General features: G+C 39.5%; 2 protein-coding genes across 5 annotated transcripts in view; one reads left to right on the top strand and one right to left on the bottom strand.

Moving 5' to 3' along the window:
- ghra (growth hormone receptor a) overlaps positions 1–10173 on the top strand; it is a 38017-nt gene extending 27844 nt beyond the window's left edge. For all 4 annotated transcript variants that reach the window (XM_085181568.1, XM_085181564.1, XM_085181567.1 and 1 more), the window contains exon 10: positions 70–10173. In XM_085181568.1, coding sequence (XP_085037694.1) covers positions 70–829 — 760 coding nt within the window. In that variant the 3' untranslated portion in view covers positions 830–10173. The remainder of the gene's footprint in view (positions 1–69) is intronic.
- selenop (selenoprotein P) lies at positions 7082–10137 on the bottom strand. The gene is made up of 4 exons (XM_085181580.1): positions 9935–10137; positions 9479–9691; positions 9233–9350; positions 7082–9108 (listed from the first exon to the last, which is right to left on the bottom strand). The coding sequence occupies exons 1-4, from the start codon at positions 10135–10137 to the stop codon at positions 8425–8427; spliced, it is 1218 nt and encodes a 405-aa protein (XP_085037706.1). The 3' UTR covers positions 7082–8424.
- Positions 10174–14504: the final 4331 nt, after the last annotated feature.

Raw genomic sequence — 14504 nt, 5'->3', positions numbered from 1 at the left:
TTGTTTAATCAAATAGCTCCGTGAATACTCATTTCTTTGCCTTTCTTGTTTTGTTGGCTTCTCCTCAAGTGGTCCAGATGCTGAGTCCGCCCAGGCCACCTGTTACAACACAGATCTCCCTGAAGAAGAAACACTAATGCTGATGGCCACGCTTCTACCAGGACAACCTGATGAAGAGGAAACCTCCCTTGATACTGTAGAAAGATCCTCAGCCTCTGAGACAGATGAAAGACAGCTCATCCAAACCCAAACCAGAGGGCCCCAGACCTGGGTCAACACAGACTTCTACGCTCAGGTTAGCAATGTTATGCCCTCTGGTGGTGTGGTGTTGTCTCCTGGACAGCAACTCAGAATCCAGGAGAGCATCTCAGCCGCCGAGAAGGAGACAAAAAAGAAGCGGAAAGAGAGTGAAGACAGTGAGGAGTCTGAGGAACAGAAGCAAAAAGAGCCACAGTTTCAGCTGCTAGTAGTGGATCCAGAAGGAAGTGCCTACAGTACAGAGAGCAGTATCCAGCAAATCAGCACTCCTCCCCCTAGCTCTCCCATGCCCGGTGAGGGGTACCACATCATACATCCTCAGCCAGTGGAGCCCAGACCTGCAGCCACAACGGAGGTTAATCAGTCGCCTTACATTCTTCCTGACTCCCCCCAGTTTTTTGCTCCTGTTGCAGACTACACAGTGGTTCAGGAGTTAGACAGTCATCACAGTCTGCTCCTTAACCTGCCTAGCCACCAGACCCCCCCTCCCTGCCTGCCACAGCACCCACTCAAGGCACCTATGCCTGTGGGGTACATTACCCCAGACCTGCTGGGGAACCTTTCACAATGAAATGACAATGACATCAGACCTTTACGTGTAAGGCTGATTCACCAGGAAGTTACCCACAGTCGTCCTACCCGATTCCCGTTGGAAACCAAGTAACTCCCAGCACAGTGGGCGGCTGAGATGTGTACGGGTGTCTATTTTCAGAGGATGCTTAAAGGCAGATATAAAAGGCTACAAGATACTCTCTTAACTTCTTTGAGGCAGCCAAATATTAACATCACAAACCAAATGCACAGTTTGCTCTGTTTCGTCAGCATCTCATGCATCCATGCATGATTACAGTGAGCCAAGCAAACATAATATCAATGCTTAACTGCCTTGTGTTGCATTGTATCTCTGGCTTATTGTGCCCAGAGCAATGACACTGTTACAGTCTTAATTTTACAGAGTGCTTTCAGTGCACAATGGTGTGAGTTTTCACACCAAACAAAAGTCATTGCTGACGGTGATGCTGTTTACCCCACGAGGTACTTTATCAGTTTATCAATAGACCGTTCTTATCTCATCATATCATATTAGCACTTCACTAGAGATATATTTTTATAAAAAACAACCAAGTACACTGTTCAATCCTATCCAGATTTAGCTTGCATTCCGGTCTTCATTTTATCTAAAAGTTAGCTGTTCATACTTTCAGAGTAAGTAATGGAATTGAGGTCATATAATGTCAAGCTATATTCCTCTTAACCTCTAGTTCAATAGAATGTTTAATGCTTTAAACAAATAGAGAAAAACATCCAGCACGCGCATACACACACAAGAGATACCAAAGTCAGGGCAACAAACACCAACAGCAAATTAAAGTTAGTCCAGTCACAGTTATACCTCTTTCTTTCCGTGGAAAGTGTTTAAAGGAAATCTGGGAAAGGAAGGAAACCACTAACTTACACATAAGTAGACACAGTAGAGAAATTAAAACACTTCATGGACTAGTACCCATAATTAATTGAATACCACACGCTGATATGCATATCTAATTGTGTGGTTTGGGTTTTTTTTAGGTTATTTATTGACATTTAATTTTAACGCCAAGTTCATACGTTGCACTGAAGTGCAGCACATGTATTATGAGGAAGAATTATTTCAGTTACACTCACAGCTGGGAGAAAACTGGGCTATACATTACAGAGCACCACCAAGTGCCTTGGTCAAGGGCACGTTGATTAAGTAGTTTACCGGAGAGAAAGGGACACATGCACACAGCTAGCAATTCAGAGAGACTAGGGCAGCATATTTTTTTAACTTAAACCATAATGCTCAAGCTTTCTTCTTGGGATTCGTATTCCTCTGGTGTAAATGAAGCAAGCTGAAAGACTGTGAAAGCATACTTTAAATGTAATTAGCTAAATCTTTCTACCTATTAACTGCCAAGTGTTAACAGCCTGTGCCTATAATATTGTAAGTGGCTTGCCAGTTCTGTGCTATGGTACTATGTTTATGCAATCACAACTTGTGCATTTATGCATTGCTTTGTGCAGGCAAGATCTAGAAGTGGACAGTGTAGGTGAACTGTGCAGAGATATCGCTTTTAAAAATCTGCACAAGCACTGCAACGGCAACACGCACGTGCGTGCATGTATACAAGAAAATAATGCGTAAAGCTATTTCCCTTAATCATATTTTAGTCTTTGCCTCGTTCACCTAGTTTATCAGCTGCAAACCACAATAAGCATCCTGCTAATCATGCTCACAAAACCTTTCAAATCCAAAGTGATTATGAAAGTTCGTACTGACCACCTGCAAACTGGCATGTATGTAGCTGCGAGCATGCGTTCCCAAGAAAAGCTCCGTTATATATTGTTGCTTAATAAGTTAGATATCTTTATTAATGTTTACAATAAATTTGTCCTGGTTCATGGAAATGGGGGATTTTTGTAATACAATCAGAATCAGAATCAGAATACTTTATTAATCCCGAAGGAAATTAGGGTTACAGCAGGCAGCACGCTAATGGCGCACGCGCACAATGTGGGTGAAATGATTCTGAATCTGAACAGCCTCCATTTGGCAGCCTCCAAATGAGCTTTTCTCACCATAACACAAATGTATTCTACAGAGCAAAGGAAGCACATCCAACATAGAAATACATCGTTAATACAAATAAGTGGATAGATGAGTCAGATAATATATGCCTTTTAATCAGACAATCTCATAGCAACGCAAGAGCCATAAAATGATTTTATTTTTATGGGAATCTGATAAATATGTGCCACTTCTCTCTATCTCGCCTTTATATCTCAGCATTATGTCGTTGCAGCCTGACGCGAATTATCCCAGCGAGTCTTTGCTGTTGCAGAAAAGTCTTAATATATTGACTGTTGCTGTAAAATTACAAGCATATATATTTTGTGTCATTAGTAGTAGCCACAATATATTGCTGCTCAGTGCATGTATATTTCCCGCATTGAGCCTTACTGTGGTGTCAGTCGAGAGAGCGCAACGATCATTATAACATGTACGTAAGTATTTTGCAGGCGACGTCCGTAATCAGTAGCATTGTAACGTGACCGTTTCGCCCCGAGAATCTTTCACAGTGTTTACACTCATCCAAAGACCTCCAGAAGGCTCTCTGACTTTATGAAGGAAGATCAGATCATGGGAAAAGCACTGTTTTGATCCTGCATCAGTTGTACCATGGTGATTTTTAAAAGTGTACAAACTGAAATGTGGAAAAAGGAAAAAAAAAAGGAAGAAAAAAAAAAGTCAAATCTGTTAAAGTGTTTTTTAAAGGTTACAGTACCATAGAAATATTTGGGAGGTGCTTCTTTTCTTCAAGCTGTGCAAATGTTTACTACATTTCAAATGTTATTTCAAGCTTATAAATGTTACAGACACTTTAGAAGAAGCACTTTGTACACGTACAATATATATCTGATGTAGACATATTTTGTATCAAGTGAGTGAAAAAAAAAAACAGCGCTATAAACTAGTATTATATATTTTCTAGTCAGCACAGTAATCAGAAAGTGAGGAACAGTATCAGTGTCGATAAGCTTCAGTTTTGTTTAAAGAACGTATTTTACACAGATTGCTTTTAACAGATTACTAGAAAGATGTATTGTAATGGAGTATTTAATATTTGCTATAAGATTTATAGATAGATAAATGCAGATTTTTAATGAAGTCATATCAAAAAAGAGGCAGAGTGAATAGGTATATTGTAACTCTGTGCTCGGACTTTCCTCCCGCTATGTGATTTCAGCATTTCATTATTTGAAAGCGCATTTTTTGACAGGGGTAAAATATTTTATAATGATGCCTTTTAGCCCCCAGCCTGTCAGTCCAAGTGTGGCTTTTGTCGTTCTACGGTGTCTGGAAGTAGTTTTGCTGGAATCTGCGCTGGCTGTTGCTCGTTATCAAGCAAAGAGCACCGAGCCACACATTTTTCAGCTTGTTGAGGAAACAGTTTCATTCTTGACTCGAGTACAGCGGTATACAGTCTGATTTTTAATGACCTTCAGTGGTTTCACTCTCTTTCCTTCCATGTGCTATTTATTTGTCTGCCCCACCACCTTAGCCAAAGTAACTGTGAATGGTGCTGCATGAGTAATAGTTTCGCTGCCGTGTTGTCATCTTGATTAATAAAGCTGGAAATGTTCTGCATGCCAAAATCAGACCCATCACCATTGTGGTCTCAAGTATGACGTTTCGGTTTGCATTGGCTTGTTTTCTTCATATTTTGACACAAATCCCTCACACCCACCCCCTCCGTCCTTGGAGCCGCTGTCCTTGTCTGTTGCCTGCTGTTTTACTCGGGGCTAAGAACTTGTTTATGATGTTTATTTGATATTGTTCTCTTGCCAATTGAGCCTTTCTGGTGTTGTATATGTGATCAATAAGCTCTCGACAAGTTACAAAATAAATATACAGCATCTTGGTCATTATTTTTGTCATGTTGTCTTCATGAATGAAAAAAAAAAACGTTTTTAAAGGCAAATATAACTGCTAATGCTGTTTACAAAGCGCCTTTCTAAGCTGCATTCAACTCCATCTCCAATTTGTACGCTGTGTGTTGGACCAGTTATTTTATTTTAGCGTTTTAAATGCAAACTTAAACTAGACAAATTAGATTTCCCAGAGTTATCGAGATCATGTTACTTATTATAGATAATTTACAACAGTATTTATGACTAATCCCGTTTCAAGATGCAGCTCAACAAGCTCTTCACAAGACCTCCCAAAACCACTGACAGCTGTGTCATTAAAAGTATAATAGCATTGAAAGTGCATACTGCACAGTAAAGGTCAGCTCAGATCAGCACTGAGTGACAGAAGAAGGCTGTTAATGAAGAAAATTTGTTGCCTAATGTGGTCTGTTTTAAATGCAAACAGATTTCCGTGTGTGTGTCTGACAGAGATGAACACTGGAATTGCATCTGTGTATGTGTGGCAGTTGGAGTGGAAAGAATGTGCGCTTGTTTGCGAGAAACACAGAGGAACTTTGTGCGAACGAGTTCACAAGCGTGTGCTGCCGGTATAAATGGAGAGAAAACGGCTGCAGAAAACGTTGTGCATCCGTGCATCGAGGGGAAAGCATATCGGACAATTAAGACAGGCTGTGTACTGCCCAGCTCTGTGTGGGGCTGATTGAATCAGAGAGACAGCCACTCACAGCTCTTTGTCTCAGGACATTGCAGGTAATTACCCATAAGTCACTGTTCCTCTGTATTGGATCTTCAGTCCAATTACGCCCACACAAGCAGTCCACCTCAGCTTCATTTATTACCACCGGTTGCTTGTTGACCTTTTCAGACACACAGTCCAACAGGCAATTCAGCTAGATAACACTGAGCAGAAGCTGGTGTGCTTTAAGTCTTTGAGATAATTTCACAGATTTTGGAGCTGGACACCGGCATCATTACACCAATGTTAGTATAGAAAGATGAGCTTAAGGTGCTCCTCTTCTAGATGACACTTCTGTTAATGTTTGTTGCATCTAAAGCTATTTCAATAACAAGCAAACAGTCATACAATGGCAAACCAACAAGAACTCATCAGTGCAATCACTATAAACCAGAAATGTAAGCGTGTCATCAGCATGTGCAAGCAAAGTGTTTTCCTTTAGCCAAATAAATAATTGCATAACATAAACTGTGAGTGCGATGTGTGCTTTGCTTCTGCACATTTGTTGATATGTTGCAGGAAACTAGAAACAGACGGTTTGATCCTTGAAAATGTGAGAGTAACCCAACAACCTAAGAAGTCCCTTTATTTCATTGTATGAAATGTATGAAATATGCTAATTTGGGAGGATTTGTCAGTGAACTTGTCAATTAAAGGCTCTATCAAATCTGTATGAATGGAAGGGCTTCAACAGTATACACATCAGCTTGATGGCTCAATGGTGGTGTAGTGGTGGTTTATTGTCTAGATCTTTATCGCCATCTGCTGACACATATTTGGGAAAACAGTGAAAACACTTTTTACAGAAATCATCTCCAGATCATCTAAAGGGAAAAAGTATCTACTCACAGATTTTCTGAGTTGCTGAAACATTAAATCCCACTCTCTAAATCAGGAACTCCTCAGTGTCCTGAGCCAGTTTATCAACTTTATGACAGTTTTCATCTAGTCGGAGACTATTTGTGTGTGTGTGTGTGTGTGTGTGTGTGTGTGTGTGTGTGTGTGTGTGTGTGTGTGTGTGTGTGTGTGTGATGTGTAGTGGTAACCACAGGTAACAGGGGATAAACAGATAAACATGACTGCATCAGAAATATCATTACTACATTATTACATAACAAGAAACTTTAATAGAGTATGTTCATACTAGCGCTTTGGGTGCCTTGAAAAGCGCTATATAAATCCAATCCATTATTATTATTATTATTACTTGTTTGTGGAATGATAACATTTAAGAATTTCCCAATCTTTTCAACAGTGAATTTTAACTGTTTTAGGCTAATAGGCTTATGTGTTTAATAGTATTATTTACCTATAAAAGTGTTGTTTTTTTTTTTTATAAAGCCATGTTTATTTGTATCATAATTTCCATAATAACATTACTTTTACTAGGTAATGTTTTATGTGACATCTCGTATCTTCACTTTTCCATGTTCCCTTGAGCTTTGTAAAGGTGGGTACCCTCTGGATGGGTCTCCTGTCCATTACAGGGTTAACACAGACAACCATACAATCGTAAAAATACTCTCACATTTAAACCTACCTGGAAGCACCACTTATATTTGAGCTGAGAGAGGAAGGCAGTGAGAATATTTCCATTTCCTATGGAAATGAGGAAAGCCAGATATCACACCATTTTAGCAAACTTCCTTTTTTATTCATGTTTCAGTAAGCAGTCCATTACTTACAATTATTCTTCTAGTGAGAGAATAGTTTCATTATGTTGTAAATTGTCCACATGAAGGTGTAAGGAAGATCAATGTTGTTGTTTTTTTTTAATGTATGAGCACTGTTTTGATGTAAACAGTATCAGCTGTGACTATACTGAATTAAATGGGACAGGATACTATATTACAGCTAATATGATCCCCCTCATTCACATGTAATATATACACTGAAAGAAAAAAAGATGATAATCGAAAACTAGACGAGTAATTGAGCCATCTTTATTCAACTCTCATTTTTCACCTTGCATACAATTCCAATACAGTTCTCTGTCCGATCTTCAGGTTTTCAGGGTGACTGATGTCTTCCCACTGAAACCATCACTAAGAACAGAGCGTATTCAAACGGTCATTCATTGCTTTACTCTCGTTTTTCCTTGCTGTCTTCCTGAACTTCAATAAAAGAAAAAAGCCTTGTAGCAATGTGTGAACTTTGAAGGCTAAATACCAAATTTGGTAAAATGAAAAGTGAAAGACTAAATTGTACTGTTAGTACTCAAAATTTAAAGATTTTCTCTTATGGAAAAAGGTCACACCTGAGATATGTTAAAGCTTGTGCACAAAACATCTGTTAGTTACTGCTGTTATATATGTACTTAAGAATGATAATCGATAGAATGCCCCACAAAAAAAAGAAGATTGGTCTATAGTTTTTAGATTTATATTTAAATGTCTTTTAGGGGGTTTCCTCAGTAATGGATCAGTGCTATTGGACTTCCCTAATAAAAAGGCAAATACAACCTTAAGACATATTTTTAACTAATTCATAAACTGTGATGCTCTTGTTTACTATTCCTTCTAAATTAATTTTATTTTTATTAGTTTTTTGTGTCATTTCTACTTCTGAACTTTGAAAACTTTGAAGGGTTTATCATGTTTTGAACTACCCTCTCCTTTTTCTCCAGCCTGACATCATACAGATGCCACTAGATCATAGTTTCTGCATCTGGTTTCATAAAGGATGGAAAAAACATAATGGGGGGGGGGCTAATTTGAAAACATGGCAATCACATACACTCCTGAGAAAGGAGGAGGGCAACCCACTGACAGATACATTGAGATAGTTAAAACTGTGATATTCTTTATTTATTCTGCTTGACTCTAATTTAACCCATTGCTCTACTGTCAGGAATGCCCCCCCCCCCTCCTCTCTCAGGGTAATACTTGTTGGTAAAAAGAGCATTTGGCCCTGGTGTTGCTGACTGGTGTTAATATGAAGCTGATATCAGTATCAGCTTACAGCTGCTCTCATCCTCAGCTAACAACACCTGGGGGTCAGGCTCACTGGGCTGGCTGAGGCTCCTGTCAGGCAGTGTGAGGCAAGCGTCACTGTCAGGTTTCCCTAACGACATTGACTGCATCGCCTATCAGCCCGTGTCACCGTCAGGAGGTGGGTAACGCCTCGTCACAGTGTCAGAGACCGACTGGCTGCTCACTCCCTGCCTCGCCAAACAGCCTGCGTCAGTGTCAGCATCAGCTGCTCTTAATTTCATTGTCAGAGCCCGTCAGACCCTGTCAGTTGTACTTTAACTTTCACCTGTTCTTCCTAGATAATCAAGGCCTTTCAATGACTGCATGAGCCTCCTGTGCCACCTGTTGATTGTGCACGTCCTGGGGAATCTGGCCTAAATCAAACTGATGCTGGGTCTGAGGCATGTCACCTTCATGGAAATGCCCATGTGGTCTAACACCGTGCTGTGTCTGGTCGGCACCATTGTGATTTCTATGATGATGGCCATTGTTGTGATCACTGCCATGGCCACGAGGATGAACATCATGATTATCCCCATGGTGGCCGTGACCGTGACCATTCTGATGACCGTGACCATTCTGATGACCGTGACCATTCTGATGACCATGTCTGGTGTCGTCCTGTTCAGCTGGGACATCAGGCTGGACCTCTGTATTATCTGTGCACTCCTCTGGGATCTCAGCACTCTGAAATTACAAGCAGAGATTACATAAATTACAGTTTAAGATCTTGCCTCTGATTAAACAATTATTATATGATGATCATATTACCTCACTTAAAAAACAACTCTCTGTTAGATTTGATCTATACCTCATGTGTGCAGTTGCCACATAGGCGTTTGCAGTAGGTGTCTTTGATTGCCTGCTCAATATGGCCCTGTCCAATGATGGAGTATGGAAGTGAAATGCGGTGGGTTAGACGGCCACACCTGTTTGCAAAGGGACAGAAAAGCATTGTAAGATTAGGCTTGTGGAGGTGAGATATGTTGTCCAAAATTACAATGTTCTATTGGTTTTCCCAGAAAAATGTAACTGAATTTTCCACTTCATGTCAAACCTGTCATAAATGAAAAAGTCGTCTTTCTCTCCAGCCAGAGTCTGCCAAACATCAGGCTGTTGCCCGTCCTGCTTGTAGAGTATGATGTTCTTGGAAAGTTTGGCCTCCAGCAAAGGGTGCAGATGTCGGGATTGCTCCCCCTGGTGGTTAACGACCATGTAGACCACATTCTTAAGACCCTGACGTTCCAGCTTTTGCTGCAGGCCATCTAGTCTGCTCAAAAGAAGAGCATTGGGAATCAGTATCAAAGCAACATGTCAAAGTAAAAATGTCTTCTATGAATATGAATAGAAAGATTTCTTTGACAGTTTTAACAAATTTAAAAAATCTCCTATAATATCTCAGTTACCAGTCTCTTGTGCTTTGCCACAGGGCTGATCCATTGTCGTGACACTTTTTGTGTTATAAATAATGAGAAGTGTGATATACAACCATTGTCATATGACGGGCACATACCTGGAAGCCTGCACCAAGCAGAACAGTCAGCTGGCCTGTAAAAGGGCCACCACCGTCACTCGACCTACTGACCCCTTCATAGGCTCCACGTCTCCTATCCTCCAGTCTGAAGGTGGCTGACAGCGGGGCCCTCCCCCCTCACTCTCTGCCCCACCCCCATGGAGCAGGCAGAGAGTGAGGAGCAGACTGAGGCCTGCCCACATTTCTGTGGCGCCTCCTTACTGCCCTAACTTTAGTTTCAGAGAGGAACGGGGTAGAAAGAACAGAAAGGAACAGAAAGAAATGTATGAAACTCAGCAGAAAAACACAGCCTATTAGTACAAAAGGTCAGAGAAGGTGTTCAATTTTTACATTCCTCATATCATACTAGCAATCTTTCTGGACTTGATATAGGATATATATCAAAATCTGTGCAATTAGTAAGAGTGAGCAGAGCACTTTTATGAAGTTTTCACTGGTGTTGCAACACAAATTTTAGTCCAGTGATGCAGTAAATACAAATAGTAATATAAAAATATAACTTGAGAGGATTTGTGACTGAATATTATATTAAAAAATATGTTCTACAATATACTCCTGCATGACAAGCAGAGAAGTTCAAGCAAAATATCTGTTGTAGTTTATGCAGAGAGAACCTGCGCACTCTTCAAAAAAATTCTATATTGCGAAATACCCCAACGTCTGGTTTCTAATGGGGGTTTTTTTGGTTTTGTTTTTTAACAGTTTACTTATTGCAGCAGTTAAACATTGACTTATGGGTCTTTACTTTATGTAAATTAACAGAATATAATAAATGTTGTTACTTACCCTTTGGTTAAAAAGTTTCCTACCCTCTGTTCAGCTCTGCGTGGCTGCAACTCTCTGAACAAAAACAAGCCTCCTCCTCCTCTGTTCCCCCTTTATATAGCCTCCCTGTTGTTTTTCTATCAGGAAGGAGGACAAAGTTCAGTCACAGCAGTATGCTGATCATCACACTTTTATCAAGTTAAAAAGTCACAGTGCATGAAATCCGCTTGCTGACAGGACACAGATGTTTATAATGGCACATGTACAGTTTCCAAAGGGTAGTTTGTCCTTAAAGGGACCTTAAGGAATGTGTGAGGACAAAAGGTTTTGCCTATCTTATGTAAGTGCTGGAGATAGTGTGTGCATTTGACTTGTAAATCAAAGCTGTTGATTTGTTACTATGTAATATATCATATATAGGTATACTATGAAGCCAAAATATGGAAGAAGATTGTGTAATTCTCTTTCTTACTTTCTGCAGAACACACAGGGCGGGACTCTGGCGGGTGTCCAGCATGCTTCTGCAAAGTCACAGAAAAACATGTAGGGAAGGCCCATGTATATATGCATATCTGGCACAACTGAGGAATGCTGCAGCTTAATGCATAAGCATGATAAGATGAACAAAGCTTCATGAGTAATGAATAGTACAGAAATTTAGAGATCAAGTAAATAATACTCAAGTTCTTATATGCTTCCACTGAAAGAGGAATTTAAATCACTCAAACAACAAAGGGGAAAATGCTAAAGTGCAGAGAACCAGTAAGGCTAAGAACGGCAAAGGAGTCTAATGAAAAAAAAAATACTTTGAAAGTACATTCTGTAACCTTGTTAGGGGCCATATTGAAGTAAGCAATCAATCCAAATTTTGATTATATAAAAGCTGTAAACGGACTCAAAGTACAAATACTCTTAGAGTGTTATCTTTCTGCAGATGTAGGCCATGTAATTGAGAAAGCGCAAAGTCCAGTTTGGTTTTAACCAGGTAAGCAAAGGTGATATCTGGAACTGACTGTGTTTTTGCACTGTTCCAACGCCCTTCATGTCTCTACAAGTTCAGCCTTCCATATTCCCATATTGATATATTTGATACAAAACAGATGACAGATGGAGCAGCAAATTTCCTGCTGATTCAAAGAGTCTGTGCCAGGAACACAATGGCCAAATACTGTAGCAATATCTGTTGTAGTTTTACCTCGGGGGATGACAGAGGAGTCCACACATGGAGTGCATAGAGTGAATGTGGTTACTAATGTCTATGAATTTAATTCAATTTAGCTGCATATATATATAGTGCTAATTCACAACAACAATTGGTTCAAAGTGCTTTATATTGTATGGTAAAGACCCTATATTAGTACAAAGAAAACCCAGTTGATCCAATGATTTAGGTGTACTGTTGTCTACAATTAAGAGATGCCTGCTATATTTATTACTGTAGCTGCATTTCTCTATGAGTGTTGTGGGATTATAATATTATCTTATGCCATGCTATACCCCTAATTAAAGATTGTGAAATTATTATGTAGTTTTAGTTTGTATTATTCTCCTGAATTAGAAGAAGGTGATAACTATTACAGTTATTAAACTGATTTGTATTACATTAGACTGCTGATTCAGTGTGAATGAATGATATTATTTATGATGCATTATACATTATATAGGGAGCCAAGGCCATAAGTCAGGCTCGCTAGGAGTTAGAAAGAATGTGAATGTTTAGGTTTTTACGACTAGGTGGGGGCCAGTTTGAGTAACCCTCCACCAGTTTGAGATTTGCTGTGTCCCTCTTCATGCATGTCTCCCCATCCGGATGGTCCATGCTCAAAAGTGTAAGTAATTGTTGATTGACCATTTATACACCGAGTATTGTCCTTCCTTCAGCCCAAAGATCGAAAGAATTGGGAGGATTTAACAGTGTATTATGCATATACGGTTGTAATTAATAATATCTTATTTTGTTCATTGCCTGGTCAAGCAAAGTTGGTTGCCTGTCCAGTTCAATATGGTCTGGTGCCAAACCTGTCCCAGCAGCTTAAACCTATTGCAGCACAATGGATTATAAACAGTCACCTCACCCAGGCCGGCCTGGGAGTTGGTTCCACAGGAGAAGGAAACTGATAACTGAAGGCTTTGCCTCCCGTTCTACTTTTAGAAATCTAGGAACCAAAAGTATGCATGCAGTCTGACAGTGAAGTGCTTTATTTGAATTTTTAAGATAAGCTGGCGTTTCTCTTATTAGGCATTTAGTATATGAAAATATTTTAAATTCAATTGTGAATTTAACGGGCAGCTAGTGAAGAGAAGCTAAAAAGGAAGAAGTGTGATTTTCTAGTCCCTGTCGAGCATTACTCTGAGGCAGAATGTTTCTAATTTTGGAGACTATTAAAATATTTGTTTAATGTTCACACTGAATACATATCATGATCAAAACTGACCCCCAAGTTTCTCACAGTGTTACTGGAGACCAGAGTGATACCATCCAGAGTAAGTATCAGTTTAGACACCATGTTTCTAAGATTTTTATGGCTGAGCAGAGTTATCTCAGCCTGTCTGAAATTATGTAGGATATGTGTTATTTGACTTTATGGATAAACAAAGCTGGGTATCATCTGCATAGCAATAGAAATGTCTTTGGTGTTTTCTAAAATTGCCTATAAGGCAATCATGTTTAATGTAAAAAACACTTGATTCAGAAAAGAACCCTGGGGAACTCCATGACAAACTTTGCTGTGTGAAGTCCCCCTATTTACATGAACACATTGGAGTCTATCAGATAGATTTGATTCTCAATTTTCCCCAGTGCAGCACATTTCTTTTAATGCCAATGATGTGTTCTGATTTCTGCAGTAAATGATCAACAGTATCAGATGCTACACTGAGGTCTGAAAGTTCAAGTACAGAGATGAGTCCACAGTTAGAGGCCATAAGAAGATCACTGATAACCTTCATTGGTACTGTTTCTGTTCTATGATGGATTCTGATTCCTGACTAAAGGTCTTTAAAATAATATCACCTGATTGGTGCATTGAGGTGGTGTCATAATTTCATTGTAGCAATCAGCTGACACAATAGAACATGACGTGACTGACCTGCCAAGTTATTGATTTATAGAGCCTGGGGCTGTGGTATATACTGTAACCTATTTTAATGCCACACTGATCAAATTACAATAATGCATAACATTTTCAACAGAGCCTACTAACTACTATTCACCAAACTAGTGTATATGAAAGAGCTAAGTGTCGTGGTCAGTCTTGGACACAGGTTGTATTGTTGATATTTTCCTGGATGCGATTTATATATTCCAGAGGTCTATGTGTGCCTAGGTTAAGTAGTATTTAATGAAATCCCTTTTGTGTTTCATTCTGTTCTAGAATCCTCACTGTGTTTTGTCTTTCAGTGTCTTCTGTGTCATGTTAATTTAGTGTTCTCATTCAGTTATGGTGATCTTCCTGTTTTATTCTGATGTTTTATTCTGATGACCCCTCCACAGAATGCTACCTTATCGTGGTGGAGGTGTCTTGCCAAATTATGTAACCCCGAAAGAATTTGTTTCCCCTGCGTCGGGAGCATGCACTGGCCTTTTGAAATCACGGACAAACAGTATCCCACATTCATGATTTTTAGTTCATAAACACTTCTTATAATGACTAACTACTCCAGAAATTTGGGAGATATTAGCTCTTTATACAGTAAAGTTACAGTTACAGTTTGTATCACCCTGATACAAATAATATCAGGGTGATCCTGACACAATTTGTTCCCCCTATCTAAAGACTTATTG

This window comes from Neolamprologus multifasciatus, chromosome 12 (assembly GCF_963576455.1).
Source record: "Neolamprologus multifasciatus chromosome 12, fNeoMul1.2, whole genome shotgun sequence".
Taxonomy (NCBI): Eukaryota; Metazoa; Chordata; class Actinopteri; order Cichliformes; family Cichlidae; genus Neolamprologus; species Neolamprologus multifasciatus.
This window is presented reverse-complemented; position numbering and strand designations above follow the sequence as displayed.